Source organism: Liolophura sinensis, chromosome 1 (assembly GCF_032854445.1).
Source record: "Liolophura sinensis isolate JHLJ2023 chromosome 1, CUHK_Ljap_v2, whole genome shotgun sequence".
NCBI lineage: Eukaryota > Metazoa > Mollusca > Polyplacophora > Chitonida > Chitonidae > Liolophura > Liolophura sinensis.
In genome coordinates, this window is record NC_088295.1 from 46,108,764 (window position 1) to 46,130,502 (window position 21,739).

The 21,739-nt window shown below is 37.2% G+C and overlaps 1 protein-coding gene across 3 annotated transcripts; it reads left to right on the forward strand.

Moving 5' to 3' along the window:
- The first annotated feature begins 133 nt into the window (after positions 1–133).
- Positions 134–21,147, forward strand: LOC135466914 (centrosomal protein of 131 kDa-like). Of its 3 annotated transcripts, none has more exons than XM_064744684.1 (20): positions 134–461; positions 1,589–1,753; positions 2,000–2,045; positions 3,691–3,787; positions 4,789–4,903; positions 5,509–6,222; positions 7,138–7,350; positions 8,626–8,791; positions 9,163–9,362; positions 10,211–10,390; positions 11,059–11,184; positions 11,543–11,649; positions 11,892–11,988; positions 12,530–12,747; positions 13,498–13,723; positions 14,697–14,920; positions 15,281–15,365; positions 15,799–15,885; positions 16,637–16,854; positions 18,116–21,147. In XM_064744684.1, the coding sequence occupies exons 2-20, from the start codon at positions 1,592–1,594 to the stop codon at positions 18,246–18,248; spliced, it is 3,414 nt and encodes a 1,137-aa protein (XP_064600754.1). In that variant the 5' UTR covers positions 134–461; positions 1,589–1,591; the 3' UTR covers positions 18,249–21,147. The 3 variants fall into 3 exon arrangements, with proteins under 3 accessions (XP_064600754.1, XP_064600746.1, XP_064600739.1); XM_064744676.1 differs by having other exon boundaries at positions 134–449; XM_064744669.1 differs by lacking the exon at positions 134–461 and having other exon boundaries at positions 1,501–1,753.
- Positions 21,148–21,739: the final 592 nt, after the last annotated feature.

Genomic DNA, 21,739 nt, shown 5'->3' on the forward strand with positions numbered 1-21,739 from the left:
ACTATCATAAAAGACAAGCAAAGCTAATTAGGTCAACAAACCAGCTGGGGTTGTATTACTGCCCCTATCCCCGTAATATTTTTCGCCTAGTGCATCATGGGATGGAAATCCTCATGTCACAGGGAGAGAAAACACCGCAGGATAGGAGTCTGTCAGAACGTTTGTGCTAGCCTAACGGGCGTCTGACCACGCGGCTGTTTGTTTTGTTTTAACAAGAAAGTGCCATATTAAGATACCGTCAGAAATCGATGAAAATGTATAATAGTGCGTGTCCGAAGCTTTGGTTGTCGTGTCACGATGAGCACTTGTTTGGACTCGACTGATCACGATTGTATTACTTTCAGTCGCATAGTATCTGCTTACTGCATAACCGCAGTCAACAAACTTCCGTTAGGTTTGCAAGGGATACCCTTCGTCATTATCTTTACGGGAGCCTGGCATAATACTGCGTGAGGATAAACGTAATCTGCAGATCTGCTATCATGAATGTATTGAGATAACGCTTTGAAGATAAGCGTTCAAGCCAAAGACAAGCAGTTTGGATATGAAGAATATTGCATCTTTGGTTCATTTCTTGAGTTAATCAATTTAATGGTGTTTTCACATGTATTTTGACATATTTTATTTGCATTTATTACTAGATACCATCTGTGGAAGTGTTTGACAACATGTTTCATGTTAATTACTGCACTGGTCTACCCAGTGTTTAAGTGTTTAATATTATAAGCAGTAATCTGGATTACTATTATAGTTTGAGAGCTCTATTCTTGACCACTATAAGTGGTAGTTTTATTCAGTTAAATTCTTTAGTTATTAGTCCACTTGAATATATTGCAAGCACATGTTATTTTTTTGGTAAAGAAAAAGTAGGGTAGCTTGCAGTAGCTTTATATTAATTTATTAACTCTTTAGAACTACATTATTTTACGTGTGCTTGATTTATAAAAAAGCTGTTTTCAGTTTGAAATCAAACAATATGGTGTTCAGCAGTGAAGAGCAATGATGACATTAGTTTTCGTCAAAATATGATAAAATTTCAGACGTGGAAGGATGTGATATAGATTTCTAGAACTTGCGATTTTTCAAAACTCATATTTCAGTGTAATCTGTATTTCACTGAGGCCAGATTATTAACTTCTTTAGCCTTTTCCTCAAGAAAACTTAAGTTGTTACCTGTCCAAGTTTTAAAATTTAGCTGTCCACTCCACAGTTGGCCTGAGTGCTATCGTCTAACAAAGTTTGTATAACCATGACATGAGTATTCCTCAGTTTCCTTTTCACTTAGAGCATAGAATTTGCATTACTGAATGCAGCTCCCAGTTTATGATCTGAGGCATGCAAATATGTCTGGAGGTTTGCAGACACAGAGGTTAAGTTTGAGCTCTAAATTAATTTTTTTTTTTTTTTTTTTTTTGCTTTTATGCTGGTTTTATGTGATTGCATTGCTATACCAGTAGGATTGCTGATGTAAAGCAACAAATAGATTTGCCTGGAAAAGCAATGCAATTAACAGAAACGTTACTTTTGTAATTTATGTTTTGAGCATACATGAATTATGTTGAAATATGCATCTTTTGTCTATCCACAGGCAATGTCTGGGACATTTAGGAAAGGGTCATGTGCAGATGACCTAGATCTGAGTTTAACTGGCTCACATATTGGTAGTTTGACTCCTGGACGTAAAACATCTTCTGGCAGGACCTTAAGACGGCCAAATTCCCTCACTGATGTCAGGGACAAGACAAAATCTACAGTAAGACCCTGTACTGAGGTTTTAGCTATTCAAAGTATTACTTACAACACTGCAGCCCTCCCTTTTTTTTTTTCGTTCTTTTTGTTACGTTGTTTAGTACATAGTACTTGTACATATAACACCCTAAACTAAAGCAAAATGAAAACTTAATTTGTAACTATTCATATAATTTAGATTGTATATTAAGTAGAATCTCTTTTTCTGTTCAACTGATTTATATGTAAGTGCCTGGATTATCTTTCTCAGGTTACAGACACAGGGAAAAGCACCCCGAGGAAAAGTACTCCCAAAGGTAAAAATCACTTGCTAATGCACGGTATTATGCTAGTAGTATAAGTTGTTTTCTTTTATTTTTATTTTTTTTGTTCGTATTCTCTTGAGACTAAATATGCCCAGATTGTTGCGATACCAGGATTTTGTGCATGGCTCATATGTAAGTCCAAATCTTAACAACCGGAAACTCAAAATTGATTTTTTTTTTCTGGTCGGATTGAGTTAACTTGTATTTTAAATGCCGACTTTAACCTGGTATTGAGTTTAATTCCTCTTCAGTGACCGGTAATTTTGTGAACGTGAAAGTATACATGAAATATATATATAGAAAGTTTAATTTCATTTGAGGTTCATTTCTGATCATGATTTTATTTTTGGTACTCACATAGACTTTTACAAATATATAATCCTGATCAGAGATATACATTGTATAAGAAAATAGATATGAACCATGGTGATGTATTAAAGGAAAGAAAGGAACTAACAAACATTATATCAAAAGTAAACGTGCAAAATACAGAAATAAGGCATATCCTGTTCAGACTAGAGGTAAATAATGAAACAGTTACAAACCCTGCATATGTCATCAACAAAGAACAGCATATGCAAAAATAAGGACTGGGCTTATCCTGATGACAGATACATGTATAATTATAATAAAGGTAAAAACCATCCACGTTCAGTTATTGGTTGTTATATTAAACAAAAAAGCACTAGAAAATCCTCCACACAGGTACACTGTATGCTTGGCTATGTTGTAAGCACCCAAGGGAGCCTCACCTCAGATCACTGAATAGGTCTGACCTAATATACAGTGGCTGTAAAACACTGATACTTCAGGAAGAGAAGAGCCAAGATTATGTTGGGTTGTTTGAAGTTTTAGGGTGAAATATAAGCCTTGTCCTTGTGTATGAACTTCCCTGTATGGATTTGGGAAGTGCACAGGTGCGCCTTGACATTATGGGGCTGGTGACTGTCACTAACAGCTCAGGAAATGATACCAAGTACATGGTCCCTGATGTACTTTTGACCGGAGAAATCCATACACCTTATCCATACACCTGACTAACCTCTTTGCTTAATATGGGATGTCCTAAACCATACATTTCTTGTGCCAAAACAAAAGGCTCAAGCTGTGAAGAAACTGTTTGATGCCAACTTGAAAAACGGGGCACTCTTGAGGATTTTTTTGATGACGTAAGTTTGATGCAGATGGTTATGTGATTAGCATTAGGTGTTAAAAGGGTGTTTGATCTCAAATCTTCTGTGATGGCTGTCCGTCTTTAAACACTGTAGGTGGGGAAAGCAACACAGCTTCAGTCCATTCACTCAACCCATGTCGGCACAATTAGGGGGTCTATTTTGCCATCTTGGACTTGAAAATCACGGTTGACTACTTCGGCTTGTCACGGGTCCAGCCATGGATGATCGCAGTCAAAAGCTACGCGTATATGATTCACAAGCAATTCAGCTTTTATCCACAAATTTTAGTTTTTGTACCAGAAAGACACAGAATTGATTTTTTTTTTACCCCAGTACTCAGTTTTTAACTGAATTTTACCACCGAATACCAGGGCCTTAAGTTGACCTGTACGAATCCCTGCTCATGTCTTATTTAATGACATGTATGAAGTCTTAGTAAGATTAAAGTGGCTTTTCCACAGGGACATCACCCCGCTCAGCGAGAAGCAATAATTCCTCTGTGCTACCAAGTCCAAAAGTTAGATCTAAGAGTGGGAGCAAACCAAAAACAACTGCGAGGTATGTCCAAATTAGTATACATCTGTATTATATATTCTGGAATAAAGCCTGATAACTCTTCACACATAACATGTGTATTTTTGTGTGAATATTGCACTCATTTAATTGACTAGCTGTTATGTAACACTCTTACCTTCATGATTTGACGTTATAAATGCTAATAAACATATATACATATATATATATGTGCATGTTATATTAAAAAGTGCACAGAAAAAACAAAGTGTCTATTTTGGTAATCAGTATGTTAGCATTCATTTCGTGCCATTTCTTGGAGGTAATTTCCTCTCTTTTGTCTAATCAAAAATATCTTTGGTGGATATTGTAGATATACATGTACTCAAGTGAAAACTTATTGTTTTTGCTATAGCAGTTGTTAACTGTATCAAATTTATCGTAACATGATACTATTTTCGAAGGGAATAGGCTATTGTCTAGTAGTTAATAGTGCCTTTTCTTTCATTTGCTTGTACACATGAGGCGTAGGTTCAAATCCAGCATTGGTCAGGAAATTTGTTGATTTCCCAGCTCTAAGTGCTTGTGCCTTTGTGATAATAAGTGGTCAGTCACACTTTTCTTGCCATTTGTGGAGTCCAAGATCGCTTTTCTTCAACCAGTATGATGTGCATACATGTATAAGTAGGTCACATGTGTGAGAGTTGTTCATTATCTTGCCAAAGGTCATTGGTTTACAGTGGACACTGTCATCATATAAGTGAAAAATGTTTGAGTATGGAGATAAGCAACAATCAAATAAATAACTATTCTGAGATTACCTTACCTGGACATCATTAAGTTACCCTTATTCCTCAACCTCAACTTGCAATGCAATTTACTCTTATTTTTAATTTAATTTTGGAGACAAAAATACATGGGTTGGATTGGCCAGTTTCAGGGTTTTACACAAAGTATAACTTTTTATCAGTGTACACAGAATAATTCCATCACAGTATGCTTGAATAATTATTATAGTTTATTGTTGTGTTTTTGTCTTTTAACAGTGAAGATTTCTTAGCCCTATTTGAAAACAGTGTTCAGCCTAAGATAAAGCACCATGGTGATTCCAGGGCCTGGAAATCATCCGCAGATCCCACCAGGGGTGTATGGCAAGATTCGGTAAGAAGTCGTATAGAAATTTTTTTAATACTTAAGACTGTCTGTAGTGTTTTGCTGTTTATTACCACTTATCAGCTCAAGCATTGTTCCCTTTTCAGTATGGTGTTGGTTTGGTAGTGTTAATTTAGTGTGGAAAGTTGATCCATAATTTATTTCCATTAATTTATTTATCTCCATTTTATGGTACATGCAGCTCTATTAGAAATTAAGAAAATTGATTATGGCAACTTTTTGTGTTAGAGGCTGACTAGCCCTTGAACATTGAAGTTGCCTGTCTGAATCCAGCTGCCACTGGACTGGCTGCACTCTGTTATCTGGAAATTTTGTTAGGTATTTTATGTCTTAGACATCCACCTTAGCATTTTTTGCCCAGAAATCCGCTTTCCAGCAAACCCAACCACAATTCTTTTGTACCACATTGAATATCAGTGATTCAATTCATGTCAGTGAATTAGGCAAGTGAGATAATTAAAGTTAGCTTGTATGTGCAAATAGGCACTTGTATTCAATCTGATGATTGTTCAGTTTACCTGACTCAGTGATCATGGCCTAATGTCAGTTGTATCATGTTGGCAGTTTACCTGAGGTTACTGTTTTTCTTACAGACATTTCCAAGGAAATTCAAAGGTGCTCCCCCTGTTAGTGCAAGAAGTGTGAGCACAGTGACAACAGAAAACGGTTCACGGGGTGGAGAAGCCACCCCCACCCCCAAAATATCACCCAATCAGACGCCCAGAAATGTGTTTGGGCCACTGTCAGCCCGCAGTAGCTCAGATGAGTCCGAGGCTGTGCCGTCTAGGTCAAGAGTGTCTGCTAACAACACCTGGGCATCTTTGATTGCAGAAAATGGGCCTAGTACAGACAACAAACCAGAAGTGGTTATGGATGACCAAGGGAATAGTAGTGAAAGATCACAGCAGATCACAGGCATCACAAACAACATGACTAATCAAGGGAGATCACCAAGGAACAAACAGAAAACGGCTCTGTCTAACTTGGAGAACTCCTATCAGAATATTCGTCATAAGGCTCCAGTGAATGAGACAAAGCAGACTGGTTCTAATTCGGTAGGAAGGAACATAGCAGAGGATTATATACAGCTGGTGAACATGGCTGCCACCAAAATCCAGGTCTGGTACAAAAGACATATAACAAGAAAGAGAGCAGGTCAGGCTGCCATGAAACGACTTCTTTCACAGAAAAGAGAAAGTATTGAAAGGGACAGAGAGGCAGAAAAAGCAGAAGAGCAGAGAAAAGCTGAGGAGAGGAAGCGCATACGAGAAGAGAAGGCTAAAGCCGCCAGGCAACAAGCTATACAGGTAATATTTCAGCAGGATGTACATGTAGTTATTGTGTAAATGATGAAAACTGAGGGAAAGCAGTATCCTTAATGAAAGATCAAATAATCGCAATATCATCAGGTGAAAAAGTGTAGCATTTGCAATTCTTTAAGAGATCAAAATACCTCTGCAAAAGGAAATAATATTAACTTCATTAAAGTTTTGATGCATCAATTAGGGGATTTGGCAAAACTGTCAAACAGGAGTTATCACCCTCCAGGCGGGAGTTTATCAAGTACATATTGCACCATTCCCTTGTGTAGTAACACAGGTTGACATTTTTTGTCACATGATTATCATAATATGACCTATATCAAATGAGGCCGTGTGCCGAGTTGGATTGCTGAATTGTTTACTTCATTCTTTAAAGTCAAATTTTAGCAGCTCAGTTGTAATCAGTAACGAGACACTGGCAAATTCTTTACAGCCTTCAATTACTCAGTGAAATATCTCCATGAACAACAAATGTGACATGATTTTAGATCGTCTTATTTACCTGAACTTGATTAGGCCTACCCTACCTCTCTATAAGTTGATGTTTTTTCCCCAGATACCAGCTCCTCTTCGTTGTAGCTTTTCCTTGAGCTGATCAGTTGTAAAGGATTTGTACATGTAGCTGCTCATCTTGAAAGGCAGTTACCTACAAGTTCCCAAGCGGTGTATTTGAGGCCCTCTAATGGCACTTCCTCATAGCAACCAGAACAAAGAACTCTTTCCAAGTCTCCCATTGCCCAGGAAGGATGCATCTGTTTTTCATAAATTCAAAAAAAAAATATCTTTGTTTGAAAGATGAGAATATGTTAGTACGAGATTATTATTTTTTTTTTGATTCTTAATTTATTATGATGCGATTGTTAATATGGTTGTGTGATATTTGGAATGCAATGTTAACAGGAACTTAAAGTGAAAAGAGAAGGGAGAAAAGAAGAAGTGAAAAAGAAAGCTGAGGAGCAGTTAGCTTTGCTACAGGCCTCTGGTAAACTTCCTAAATCTCCCACATCAGCTCGAACTAAAGGGGAGAGAACTCCACGACTGCAGACACCTGTGTCACCAGCAGAGGGCAAGGCTGAGGGGGATATGACCAACAACCTGAACATGTTTCTAGAGGTACTGGGAATGACCTAAAATTTCAATCGTTACTAAAGTTAACATTTTGTCTGTTTTATAGAGTTGATCTTAGAAAGCTTTCATATTCTTGAGTATGGCGTAAAACACCAATCAAATAAATAAATAAATCAAATACGATAGAGGTTTGTTTGGAAAGCAGGGTGGTATCCTAATGATTCAGCACCAAAAGAAATATTTCATAGCTTCTGAAAATTTGGTTTAGGTGATAAACAAAAATGAATGAACTTTTGGGATATGACTTACCATGTTTCTGGAGATGCTGTAAATGACCTAAAGTTTCATTCATGCGACATGCAATTTCATATTTCGCCTCAATGTTAGAGTTGATTGTTTTGAGGTTTGTTTGGAAGGTTTGATGATATTCTGATCGTCATATAAGTCATGAAAAACATGAAATATGGGATGAAATTTATTCATCTAGTAGAACTTCCTTATTTTTATTCGAACGATGCCTTAAAAGATACATGAAACGCTTTAGTTTTCTTGCCTAATGGGCTGTTTAGGACATTAATAAGATGTAACGGTACCCCCAAAAAATTTCAGTGTTCGTTTTGAGGGCTAAAAGTAAATAAATCATTATAAACCATGAAAGATATATCATTCAGCATACAAACATATCAGTTTGAACCTAGAAGCTATAACTGTTTAATACGTGACAGGGACAGATCAGAACTTTCCAATCCAGTTGCGAAGGGAAAAGTTGGATCCCTTCGTTTTCTTTATCTATTCTGGTCGAAATATCACATTATGTGGAAAGATGATGCTCGAAAACTATCCCACTTACTTTGGAATAACTAAAGCTGGCACAACAAACCATTCAGTGGAAAGCAAAATGTGATCGCAATAGTGATCGACCCTGCTCAGGGCCCTTCGCTGAATCATGTAATTTCAAAAAAAATCTGATTATTGACGGAAAATATGCATAAAACATAGGGGTAATTAACAGATGTAAAAAACCTCAAAAAATTTTTTTTTTAAATTTTCGTATTGTTTTTTTAAAACTTTCTGGCATAAAGTTTCTTCATTTGGCTGAGAAACATAATCTTTGTTTTAGACACCCTTTTCACATATCCTTTAAATTTCAGTAAATGAGGGGTTTCTCATGATTGATTGAGTGTGGGAATTTAAATCTGGCTGTTATCAGTTCTTCTGTGTAGTTCAGTTTGCTCGGTCGTGTTAGTGTCACATAACCAACATATCTGGTCTGAAGTGATCTTTCTGTGAATAACTTCTTGACCCTGTTGATGTTTTCAGACGGAACCTAAAAGAGTTGACACAGATAAGACAACTGATGACCCCCCTCCGACACCATCACATGCTCACACGAAAACAACACTAGACGATCTGTTGGCTACTCTGAAGAAACTAGAAGAAGATGAGAAATTTGCTACACCAAGGCCAGACAAGAAAAATTCCTGGTGTAAGTCTTGACCTTTGTTGGCCTTCTCTGTGATTTAAGGCCGTTTAATATGTTTTGCAGATTCACCAGTGTCGTTAGCCTATGGTGTGACCTTATTAGCCATTATTGTGACATGATTGGTCCTTATGACAAGGGTGGTTCCTCGTAATGGTGAGCGCCCTGTGTCTCTGTGCCAGAATAGTGTGTATGGTATGCTGTGTTCAACTAGATTTTTTTTCACCCAACATAGCCACCCAAAGTTTGTGTTTATACTGTGGTTAGTGTACTTTCAAAAAATCATAAAAAATAGTGAATGTGATCAACAGAAACCTTCAAAATTTGAGTCAATATCATTGAGTTATCATTTCTGTTCACTGATGCTATGTTTCTAGTGAATGGTCTGGAAAAGAGTAAAGATACAAGTTTGGGGCCAGAGACATATCTGTCAGCTGAGAAACTTGAGAAGTTCACCTCATCCAAACAGGCAATGAGTAACTCAGGCTTCCTGTCTGATGACAAACTCAAGAGCATCCTCAACTTCCTGGACGAGGTTCAGACAGCAGATAGGCTCAGTGACATTGACCATGTTACCGTAAGTATGACTGTCTGGGTGAAAACAATGGTATTTGAACTGAATATGCTGAAAGTAGATTTGAACATTTATAATAATGATGAGTAGTTGTAAAATGCATGAAGCAGATGTGCATATGTTCAAGAAATAATCTGGTGGTCATTACACCTACAGCTATGTATGTGCAACAAAAATTCATTTTATATCAAAAGAAGACATTCACATTGCAGAGGTGAGGTGGGCAAGATACTTCAAGGTGTCTCATGCTGACAAGTATTTTTCACTGTGACTGGAAATTATCACATATCTTATAATTGTATTTCTGAAAGATTATTACTTCTATGTACTATATTTTGAGAGCTGATCTGTTCAGATGTTTGTATTGGAGTTGCTTAAGATGTAGGGTAAATTCCTGTCTTTAAGGTCCATGGAAGACTTCTTGTCTACCACCAGTATGGCATACATTTGTCAACACAACGTGTAGGAAATTTTGTCAGTAACTTGCTGTAGATCAGTTATTTATTTATTTATTTGATTGGTGTTTTACGCAGTACTCAAGAATATTTCACTTACACGACGACGGCCAGCATTATGGTGAATGGAAACCGGGCAGAGCTTGGGGGAAACCCACAACCATCTGCAGGTTGCTGCCAGACCTTCCCACGTACAGGCAGAGAGGAAGCCAGCATGAGCTGGACTTCACAGCGACCGCATGCTGTAGATCAGTGGTTGTACCCTTGGCACACCAGTTTCCTCCACCCATACAATTGATGTTTAACCATCGCATAAATGAAAATCTATTGAGTAAGACATTAAAACAGAAATCAGATAAATAAATATCACATGTAGATGTTTTTGTTGTGTGGTAGGATGTAGGTAAGGCAGTTGAACTGATGGAGAAGCCCCCATTACTAGTGCCTTCCGCAGACGAGATATCTCAGATGGAGCAGGCCTCAGCTGCTGCTAATGAGGTCACTAACACGGTCTTGTCACAAAAGCTGGAGCTGGAGGAAAAGAAACGGACTGTTCAAATGTTACAAAAGGCTCTGGTAAGTCTAGGTAATAGCCATCAGTTTCATGCTAAAATGGGGAACTTTTCCCGCTTAAATTATTCGGGCCTAAGCTGCATAGGCTGTTGTTCATTCCTGCCTTTGAAATGATCTTTGGTAGGCAAACTGGTGACATAGTACTCCTGCACTGCAAGAGCAATGGTCAGTGCAGCTTGGACACAAATCGTATTTGCCTGAGAGAAGAAACCACTTTACAGTGTCAATCCATTTAGTCTTTTACATTATGAATGCAAACAAATGTTTACATGAAAACAGTTATCCAGATAACAGTCAGATTACCTTGTCATCTTAGAGGAAATAACAGAAAATCTCCACAGATCATGGTCATCATCAGTTTTGCTGCATAAAAAACAGCCTGTTTGCAATAGGGTAGCAATCAGGATGTGGATCCTTACAGAATAGTTTACATGTTGTAACGGCAACAATCTTATTGATTTCTCAACTGAACCATCAGATGCTGCGCCCATTATAAAGATTATCTAATTTCATGTGTAACCCTTGGCCTTGAATCAATGACCAAATAAATCAAATGATCAAGTAATACTCCAGTACTTACATGTATTTGCCTGTAGTGTTCATGGTTGAAAACCACATGTTGTGTGGTGAGCTATAACCATAAACCTTTGAGAATGGTTGGTTGTTGACAGAACCAACAAAGGGAGTTAACTGTGAGACATGCTAGAGAGACAGAGAAGGAGATGAACAAACGTTTAGATGTACAGAAGGATGAGTATGAAGAGGCCATCAAGCGTCACCTGTCTTTCATTGATCAGGTATGTAGCATCTTTAAATTTCTAAGTATCAGTTGCAAGTACATTTTTATGTGTTGATAACAGCCAAGTGTTGTTTAGTGAGCAGAACACCAGACTCTGTATTGATTCAAAGGGTTTAAACTTGTATGTTATGAATGTTAGTTACAGCCTGAAAGTAAATTTAAATTAATAACTTAAATATATCCCAGAATCTGAACCATACAAAACTTAAAAGAAAAGACTGAAGTGTTGTCATAACATATTCACAAGTTTATGTAAGAATATTCTCAAAAATGGCTTCAGTTGATCTGGTGATTATACGAGGAAGTCTATGCATATTTTTTTTAATTAAAATTCAGCCCATAATTGTTTATTACAGTTGATAGATGACAAGAAGGCTCTTAGTGAAAAATGTGAACAGCTTGTCAAGGAACTCAAAACAATTGACAAGAAATTCCAAGATAAATTTAAGGCGTCTGAAGAAAGGTAAGATGACTTTTGATAAATGTTGTAATGTGATCTTATTTTGGCATCTGGCCAAAAATGTCTGAATAATTGATGATTAAAGTGTCAGAGAGCATATATGTAACTGGTCATTTAGTACATTTATCTAATTTAGATGTCAAAATGTGTTAAAAGTATTAAATATTGCTGCATTATAACCTTGTAAACCCTTGATTTCCTCTTGTTCGCTGTTGTGAAGTATGTGTTTTTGGAATTTGTATCAGACACGCTCAGGAGTTGACCAGAATAAAAGAAATCCATGCTGCAGCTGAGAAACTGCGTCGAGAGAAGTGGGTGGATGAGAAGACCAAAAAGATCAAGGTGATCTCTCCATCTACATGTTCTACTTCAGGTCCACTTTCATAAAACTGTTTAAACCAGTTTTGTTGTAACTTCTGTCATAAGTCTTATCACTTATGGCACTATACCTAGACAATGCCATTTGTTAGAAAAAAGAAAAGTTGAGGGAAATTTGGTGTTATAAACTTCTGTAAAAGTGGGTGTAGAAACAAGACTTGATCGCTCAGTTCTTCTTGTCTTAAAGATTCAAGGCTGTCATGTGATTCACTAAGATCTTATGATTTGTGTCAGTACTGCTCAGTTTTATTAAAACTACTTCTGACCCTGGTTGGTTCAAACAGTTAAAGTGCTAGTGTTTAGCGACTGTCAGATCCAGCTCTTGTTACTTCAGTAGGTGCTTATAGTCAGGATGTTTGTCTGGCCAGTGGTGAAAATGCTGTGGGTTGATCGGGGCACTCTGGTTTCCTATGGAAAAATAGTTGAGGAGCAATAAAATAAATAAACATAACTAATTCTGTGTTTCTCTTGGACTATTGAAGATCCAATGTTTTGTGCCCTGTAGGAAATGACTGTGAAGGGATTAGAACCAGAAATACAGAGATTGATCGCAAAGCATAAGGGTGAGATAAAGAAGATAAAACACGTTCATGAGGCCGAGCTTCTGGAGTCGGACGAGAGAGCTGCGCAGCGCTACGTCAAGATGACAGAAGAGTTGAGGGACCAGTTAGCTCACGAGAAGGAGGCAGCCTGTAGTAGAGAGAGGGACCTGGCTAAGCAGAGGTATGTGTACTATGCAAAACAGAGCATATGATATTCCAGTTCTGTTTGTTATTTGAATGAAGTAATATAGTTAGGCCAGTCACAACATGTCATTTAATGCAATCGTTAAAACATATCAGTACCATGCACACATTTCACATGACATGCACATGAAATTGGTAGGGTGCATTTTGAAATTTGCATTAAAACTGGTCACTGATTAAATCACAACTAAAACTTGTCTGTATGTGTTTTTCTTTGTTAGATGTTTTGGTGTTATTGATAAACTGTTTGTCTGATTGAAAATGTGGAATATTAATGGCTCTGACTCGTTGATATGAAATATTCCAAAGCAAATATGTATTTCTGGTATGTCATAGTGCAAACAGAAAAGCTTTCCCTATTGCATGTCTGTGCTATTATAGAGCACCTTACTTTTGTCTGCAACTAAGTAAGGTGGTGACATTAGGTTTGTGCTGTCTTACTTTGATTGTCTTTCACCAATAGGAAATGCAAGTATTTTCATTTGCCAGAGTTTTGCCTCTGTGTAGTAATAGAAACTAAACTTCCCAACTTATAAAACTAAACTAAAAAATTGTGTTTTCAAAGGAAAATAAATGACATCATGTCTTACTTGTGGTGATGAAACTTAAATCTTCCCAGTATAATCCTACTTTCCAAACAAACTTCAGAATTCTTTCTGGAGGTCAACATAGGTCAACATAGGACTGTTTATTCCTGTGTTGATGTTTATTCTTGTGTATCTGAAAGGTTTGAGAAACAGCTTCAGCAGGAGGAAGAGGCTTATCAGCAACAACGACGCAGGCTACATTCAGAGGTTCAGGATGAGAAGGAGCGGCTTGCCCAGCAGGCTGCCCGTCAAAGGAGTGAGCTGGACAAGCTCCAGCGACAGCTTGAGGACTCCCACAGGCAAGCCCTGGAGGCCATGAAGTCAGAGTTTGAAAAGGCCAGAGAAGAGCAGGAGAGGAGACATAAGGTTGTTGCCAGTTAGAATTTTTCCTTTCAACTGTGACTGTCACATTGACTATTCACCAGAGATCAGTCAAGACTCTGAAGTCTAGATATCAAAACATACCAGTGGTCAACCAAAGTGGTCAATGTTCCAGGGCAATAATTGCAAGGCCAATTCCCAAAACAATGTTCAAAACAAACTAAATAAGAACTAAGAAAGTAAGTACCATAACAAAAATTAATTTTTCTATTTGAGGCAAATGAATGAAATCAGCATCCATACCATAATGTACCATGTTAGTTTATAAATTGTCGACTGTCAAAATATGCATCACAGTTGCGCTTTGATTGCCACCCCTGAAGCCTTGTAGGGAAGCATAGTTATATTTGTTCGAGCAAACAATCATATGTCAAATAAACTGAATTCTGTAGAGGGTTGACACTGAGTGGTAGATGTTTATCTTAGGACATAGGACTTAGGAATTTGTGGATTTCCTAGTTCCCACAGTGTGTGGGGCTTTGGATACATTAAGCATTCAACAGTGCTCATATGGCCATTTGCACAATCTACCATGGGTTGAAGACCACATGTTTCCACCAGTATTGTGTGCATATCTGTACATCACATATAGGAGAGTTTGTCAGTAACTTGCCAAAGGTTGGTGGTTTTATGCTGAGAACTCATATGTTAAAGTCAGAAATTGCTCAGGCTGTGACTTTAACTCAAGAGGTTTGTCAGGTACCTAGCAAAGGTCCATAATTTATGCTGGGAACCCCATAAGACTTGTCATCATTGTATACTAAAGTTAAAAATTGCTTGGGTTGTGCCTTTTACTCAGGAGTTTGTCAGGTACCTAGATTTAGAAAAGATCAGTGGTTTCCTCACTGCTTTCCTCTACCAATAAACCAAACTGCTGTTGTACTAGTGCAGAATTCTTGTGTGTGACATTCAAAAACAATCAAGTAAGATGAATGGTGCTTTTTTTTTTCATTCACAGACAGAGGTGAAAGAGCTGCAGGAGAGGCTGAAGGTGGAAAAGGAGTCCTGGGAGGAGAATTACATGAAGCGTCAGGAGACCTGGCTGGTACAGAAGGAACGCGAGTTGAAGGAGCAGGTGAGGAGGGACAGGGACAAGGAGATCGAAATGGTGATCGCACGGCTGGAGGAGGATAACTCCTCATCACGGGCAGAGTGCGAGCGGACCGCTGAGAATAGGATTAAGTGAGTATACCTGAATGGCAAGTGGGAAACCCTACCGGTCTCCATGTGTAGTTTGCTTCATGGGGGGATTTATATATATGTGATCTTTGATAGTTTTTCTGTCCTGTAGTGTTCAGAGTAGTATATAATGTAGGGTATTTACCTTAAAAACGTTGCTTTAAAATGTGCATTATGTTACCTTTCACCCAATAGTGATTTTCCAATCCCATTTCCCTACATAAATCTATATAGTATCCTTCAAATGAATAAATTAATTAATGTTGTATTGTAAATTTGGGATGTGAATGATTCTAAAATATGTAGGTTAGATAAGACATGTTATGGGGGGAAAAAATAAACTTTATGCTTGAACATCTCCAGACGAATAAGAGACAAGTACGAGGCTGAAATGGCAGAGCTGGAGAGATCTGAAAGAATGGCTTTGGAAAAGTTCAATGAGATGAAGGTGAGCTGGATTTTTTTGGTTTAGCTATTTTCAAATGTTACATTCACAGAACTTGCCAGTACTGGTTAATACATCATTTTAGTTACAAGCTTTTAGGGTCACACATAACATAATCATGATTACAACTAACAGATTAGACATGTAGATATATTGGGTTCTTCATTGGTGAGTATTAAATTTATTTATTTTATTTGATTGGTGTTTTACACCGTACTCAAGAATATTTCACTTATACAACAATAACCAGCATTATGGAGGGAGGAAACTGGGCGGAGAACTGTACCAGGAAGCCAGCATGAGCTGGACTTGAACTCACAGCAACCGCATTGGTGAGAGGCTCCTGGGTCATTAGCACGCTAACCAACTGAGCCATGGTGAGTATTGAAAAGATAGCAGTTGTAATTATGTGATTTATACAATCTTTGTCTGTCAGGCTCGTCTAACAGAAGTAGAGGGAGAAAACCAGAGACTGAATGTGATCTGTAAACAGAAAGATCAGGAAATTGCTGATGTGAAAAAAGTGAGTAGGTTCTGAAAACCAGAAAACAGGTACCGCTTTCACAAGACAAGTGCCAGTTTTTCTTAACTTTCTTCGTAAATCACCTTATTGCACTATGATCCATAGACTGTTTGTCTGAAAGTGACCCCAATGACACAGCATCCAAAAATGTTCTGTACAACAGCCATTTTAAGGGTTTATTTTAAATTAGATTTGTTGTACATGTTCAAGTAGAACTTAGGAGGACTCTCAACAAAGGGAGGAATTTTGGGGTGAATTGGCAGTCTTGTTTTTCCTTGCTTGTGACTTAGCCCAATAGGCCCCAGTCAGCCAAGTTTTAGTTTGCTTTATCTGTGTGGGTCAGTATTTTTGATGTCTTGAGCATGCTTCAGTAACTCAAATGTTTCACCACTCATACTAGGAGGGACCTTGCTGTCTCAGATGATTAAATCATGATTGGCTCAGACCCTTGACCTATGAGGTCGTGTGTTCAAATTCATCTCTCTCTAGTTTAAGTCAACTGCCTGACAAAGCCCGGGTTTTACTGCAGTCATTGTTTTTCTCCATCCATAAACCGCACTCCCGTTATATTAATAAAGAATTCTTGAGCAAGGTATAAACACCAGTCAGTCAGTCAATCAATACAACAAGGAAGTAGGTACTTGTGATATACCAGTAGTAACCAAGTTAAATGTTAAAGCAATGTTATGTTGATGACAAGTTCGGGCTGATTGAGACTGACCTGTGATATGTCTTGTCTATCATCTCCCAGTTCTCTGAGAAGCTTCACCGTGAGCGTGACCACGTGTCAGACGTGATTCGTCAAGAGTTTGCGGACCGTATTGTGGCCACAGAGGAAGAGAACAAGCGGTTAAAGGTGGAGATGTCGGAGCTGAAAGCCAGGCATAAGGTGGAGCTGGAGAGAGGGAAGGCTGACATTGAGGTGATCCACAGACAGAAGGAAGAAGAAATGGAGGAGGTGCATAAGAGGTCAGGCTCAGCAGCAGGATTTATCCAGTCATGTGTTGACTGATTTGTTTATGTTCCACCAGTGTGGTGTGCATATCTGGTTGTTAACTTTATTGTGGGAATTCCTGTTCATGGCAGATCATTATTTTGTAATTTTGAAACATTTTTGTTTCTAAAACATGTCTTTGATACTGCATTGATATTAATCTGTTGTGGCATATTCTAAAACAGACCAAATGATCTCTCTTTACTGAAAGAGAAAATTATAACCTTTCGATAAAATTCGATAGAATTGGTTGTTGCTGATCTTGGCATAAAAAATCTTGCTTCACCACTTACCTCTGTATTGGTAGGACATGTGAGGTGCTGGTTCAAACCCAGCTTTGGACATACAGTGTGTAATGTGTGTATTAATGTAACACTTGGGGTTTAACGCTATACATAACAATTTATCAGTCATATGACGGCGAGGAGTCATTAGGTGTGTGCACATTTACTGTGCCTTCTTGTGGCAGAGCGAGTCCATACTCCAGACATGACACCCCACCTAGTCACATTATACTGACATCTGGCCAACCAGTCCTGTTTCCTTGATTTAACCTGAGCAACAAGTACCATTTTTAAAGTCTTTGGTATGACCAGACGCAGGTTTGATCCCAGAGTCTCCCAACTTCGAGGCAGATGCTCTAACCATTATGCCACCAAAGCAGTTAGGCAGTTTGTAGTTTTCTCTACTCTCAGTGTGTGTGAGGCTTTGGCAATCATAAAATTCTTCAGAAACTTGCCAGGTTGATGAGGCAGACACTCCTGTTTCCTCCACTCATAAATCTAAATGCCATTCAGAAAAAAATTTTGAGTATTGCAGTCAAATAAAAAGATATTTTTTTATGCTTTTTGCATTACTTAGTGTTATACAGAGACGTGCTTGTGTAGTTGTGAAAACTCTCGGTTAATACAACACTTGCCATGGTCAGCATCATGGATGATCAGCATGTGAGGTCATGGATCATTTTAAAGGTGTCATATTTCTGGAACTAGATGAACAAGTATAGTGAAAGAGAGTTTTTCAAGCAAAGAGAGAAAAAAACATGTACATTACATTTTAAACTTGCTAGGACCTCTGAAGACCTCTGATAAGCAATTGAAACCAGTCAGAAATTGGACTGGGTTCATTTCGTAATGAATTGTACAGTAAACTGAAACAGCTAGGAAGTAAAAGCAAGTGTAAATTATTTTGATTGCAAAAGATTTTATTAACATCTTTGTAAAACTTTTCTTCCAGAGTTAAGCAAGCTATAGCAAAGAAGGAAGATGTTGTCACTCAGCTTAAGCAGCAGTACCAGGCAGCAGTGAAGAGGGCTGATCATTTAGAGGGGCTGCTACAACAACAACGCAAACAACTGCTCAGTAAATAGGCAGGCAAGGCCTGTTATGTTTTCAACAATTTTTCAATTTTTGTTTTCATTCATGCAACCATTTTTTCATTAGGAATTTAATTTTCTCTTGTGTAAATGTCCATTGTTTCATCATGATGAGTAGCTTTAATGATAGTGCTTTAACACTGCTGATGTAAACTTGTTATCTCTTACTTCTTGAAAGACAGTCATCATATCATTGTTCATGATATTAAATCATGAAATGATGATATGTTATTAGTGAACAAATTTTAGAAGTGGTAAAATATTAGTCTACCTGTAAACTATCTGAACTAAGCTTGTATGGCTCCACACTGGATATTTTCTGAAGTGTTCATGGGTATTGGAAAGTACATTATATGTTTATCAGAGTATAATGCGGCAGCCATGCTTATGCAGCTAGTCCTACTATTTTAGCATGGAGATGTAAATATTGTATCCTGTCCTGGGAGTGAGGTTGTTTGCATTTTTTGCCATTTTTGGCAGAATAACAGTGAAGGTGCACGATTTTTCCTTTTCCTTTTCTGTAGCATTTTTATTTTTTTAGTTGTGAATGTTATACATCACTGTCAGAATCTCACGTTAATTATCACTTATTTATACATGTACGTAAAAATGACAGCAAATCAGGTGATTTGTCAATAGAAGGACCAATAATTTTTACTAACAGTTAGTTTATATTTTTAGAGGTAATTTTGTTACATGCTATTTGTTTTAAAGATGCTTGAATATACCATAGATCTGTGTATAAAATGTTTGAGGTGCAGAGCTGAAAAGAGTTCTATTATTTCCAAGGATCACCTGTAATATTGCTTGGCATGTTAGAAGGTAGGAATTGCTGATTGACAAACATTTTACAGCAGGCTATATACTTCATCATTTTCCAGATTTTTCGAAATATTTCAGACAGAAAGAGCCGTTTCTGAATTTCATGTGTAACCCAATAGAAGAATGGTTGTCAGTTTTTGTATCTTACGCTCTTTCTAGTTGGGGAAGTTGTACTTAAAACTTTATTTCACTTATTACTTTGACATAATACATGAATAATGTAACTCTCAAATCTCCAAAAAATTCTTCTTTTATTTCACAATGATGGGATTCAAAATAAGTCCTGCACTACTTGTTCTAAGTTCTTATTGATGTATGAGCCTTTGCTTTGGAAATGGATGAGTTTACTTTGATCAGCTAACGCACTGAAATACGTGTACACGTCCTTTTTACACTCTGCACAGAATCGTTCGTAAATTAGTGATCTGCATTCATGTGGGTTGTCTACAAGATTTGCTTGTCTTCCTCTTGGCCTTGTTTGGGGAGCTAAGGCCCTTCAAATTCATTTTCCACATGTGTCATTTGCCATAGTGCATAATGTATCATAAGTTTGCTACCAGAATCCTTTTCATTACATAGTTTGCTTCGGTCACAGAATTACCTGTTATTCATTGCAGGTCAACATTAGTGTGTAAAGTCGTGAGAAGTGTCAAGTGATGTAGTGAGTGAAGTTCCAGTATTATTTTATATATTTTACATGATTCAGGCCAGCGCACTAAAATACAAATGTTCACATTTGTTCCCTGTATCTTTAGTTCAACACGTATTATCCTTATAGCAGAAATGCTTCTGGACACATATGCGGTGTACTTACCAGATTTGTACAATGCATATTTTTTTAGATGAGTGTTTGCTTCTCTCAGTGTGCATATGGAGTTTGGGAGTTTGTGCTACACTTCTGATGTGTTGGTGGCTGTCTTGATAAGATTTTCTGTATGTTTTTGAAGCAGGACTTGTATTTTGATTCCTAAAATCACAAATCTGTCTTAACATTTTTCAGAAAGTTGAAAAATCACCATTGAAAGTTTGACAAGGGGTGTTCTTATTTTGAGAGATACATTGTCTATCGTTACATCCAGATCGCTGCCAATCACATCAGCCATAATGTTGTGCTATTCAAGTTTGATGTTTACTTGGGTAGAAGACGGCCTTGTAGATGTTAGAATTGCCAACCCATCCATAAGGGTTGATCGTATTTGTAAATAGTTGAAGTAGACCGTTTCTCATAGTATTTATTTTTATCACAACAAAAATTGGACTTTCGTTGTAGAGATTTGGAGTTCCTTTTTTTATTAAAAATTCCTACAGAATCCCAACCACAGGCATTACATTATGAAACAAGATCTTTTCATTTATCTTCCAGACAGTTTATTTGACTTTTATTTGACAACATAACATAGTTTACCTCTCAATATTTAGTTAAACACATCAAAGTGTGGATTGAAATAATGCGAGAATGAAAGATTTAGCTGTACAAACTGATGTATAAAGGATTTTGTGTGTATCGACAGATTTAAAGACATACAGTGTGAATGCAAGTGACTGTTGTGCAATCCTTATGTGTAGTTGTAAGGAAATAATTGGTGCCTTAGATCTCTTATATTTAAATGCTAGCTTCGGACTAATGAATATGCATGTACATATCCTGGTATCCGTCCATGTATGCTACATATTTACATGTGTTTTGATAATTTATGCAACACATCTGTGTTAAATAAACTAATATCAGTCAAAGCCTGACTTTACTTTTTTCTTTCAGCAATCATTGTTTCAAACTTAATTGGTTAATGTAATTCAGCCTTCACGCATGTTTGCAAGTAGTTTATTCAAAGGTATATTATGAAGGTGTTATTCTGTGTTGACTGATAAAATTATACTTCTTGTATAATCCTTAAAAATAACCAATCCAAAATAGAAATGCTGTCTCCGAAATCAAATTAAAAATGTGGATAAATTGCACTGTAAGTTGCTCTTTCACATGCGAAACGGTTGAGGAATTAGAGTATTTAAAAGGTGTAAGCCACTCTATCAATCTCCTCAGTTTAAAGGTGAAAAATAACATGAAAATTACACAGAAAAATATTACATATACTATATTACATATACAATATTAAAGAGTGTGAAAACTTAGTTGCAAATGTGGCCTTCAATATTCAAATAAGTATGGTAACTAACAAGATAAAAGCAACATGCATGTAGAAAGGTTTACCAAAGTCTATCAAACAACAATCCCATTGCTTAATTGATCCCTTGACCACAAAGGGTTCTAAGCTGAAGTTGTAAACAATCAACACACTGGCCTTATTTGACAGGTTCTACATAAGGAGAGCCGACTCTCTAAATACACGCAACACTAGTAATTAATCAGGAAAAAGAAAATCCACAGATGCTACATCGATATTTTATTCACACATAAAATGTACATCAATTCACAGCACAATGAGGATGTAAAAGAAAGGAGCAGCATTATTATTATTTTTTTTATTATTCTTATACTTCAGACTAAACTAAAACAAGAAGGAAATTTATTATTTAATGAAGTGGTCCCTTTAAAGCCAATTAAAGCATGGAATGACCGCTCCAGTGCTGAAAGACTAGAACACATAAGTATTTGCCTCCCCAAAAACCCTGTCATCTCAATTGTAATATAAATAAATACATGG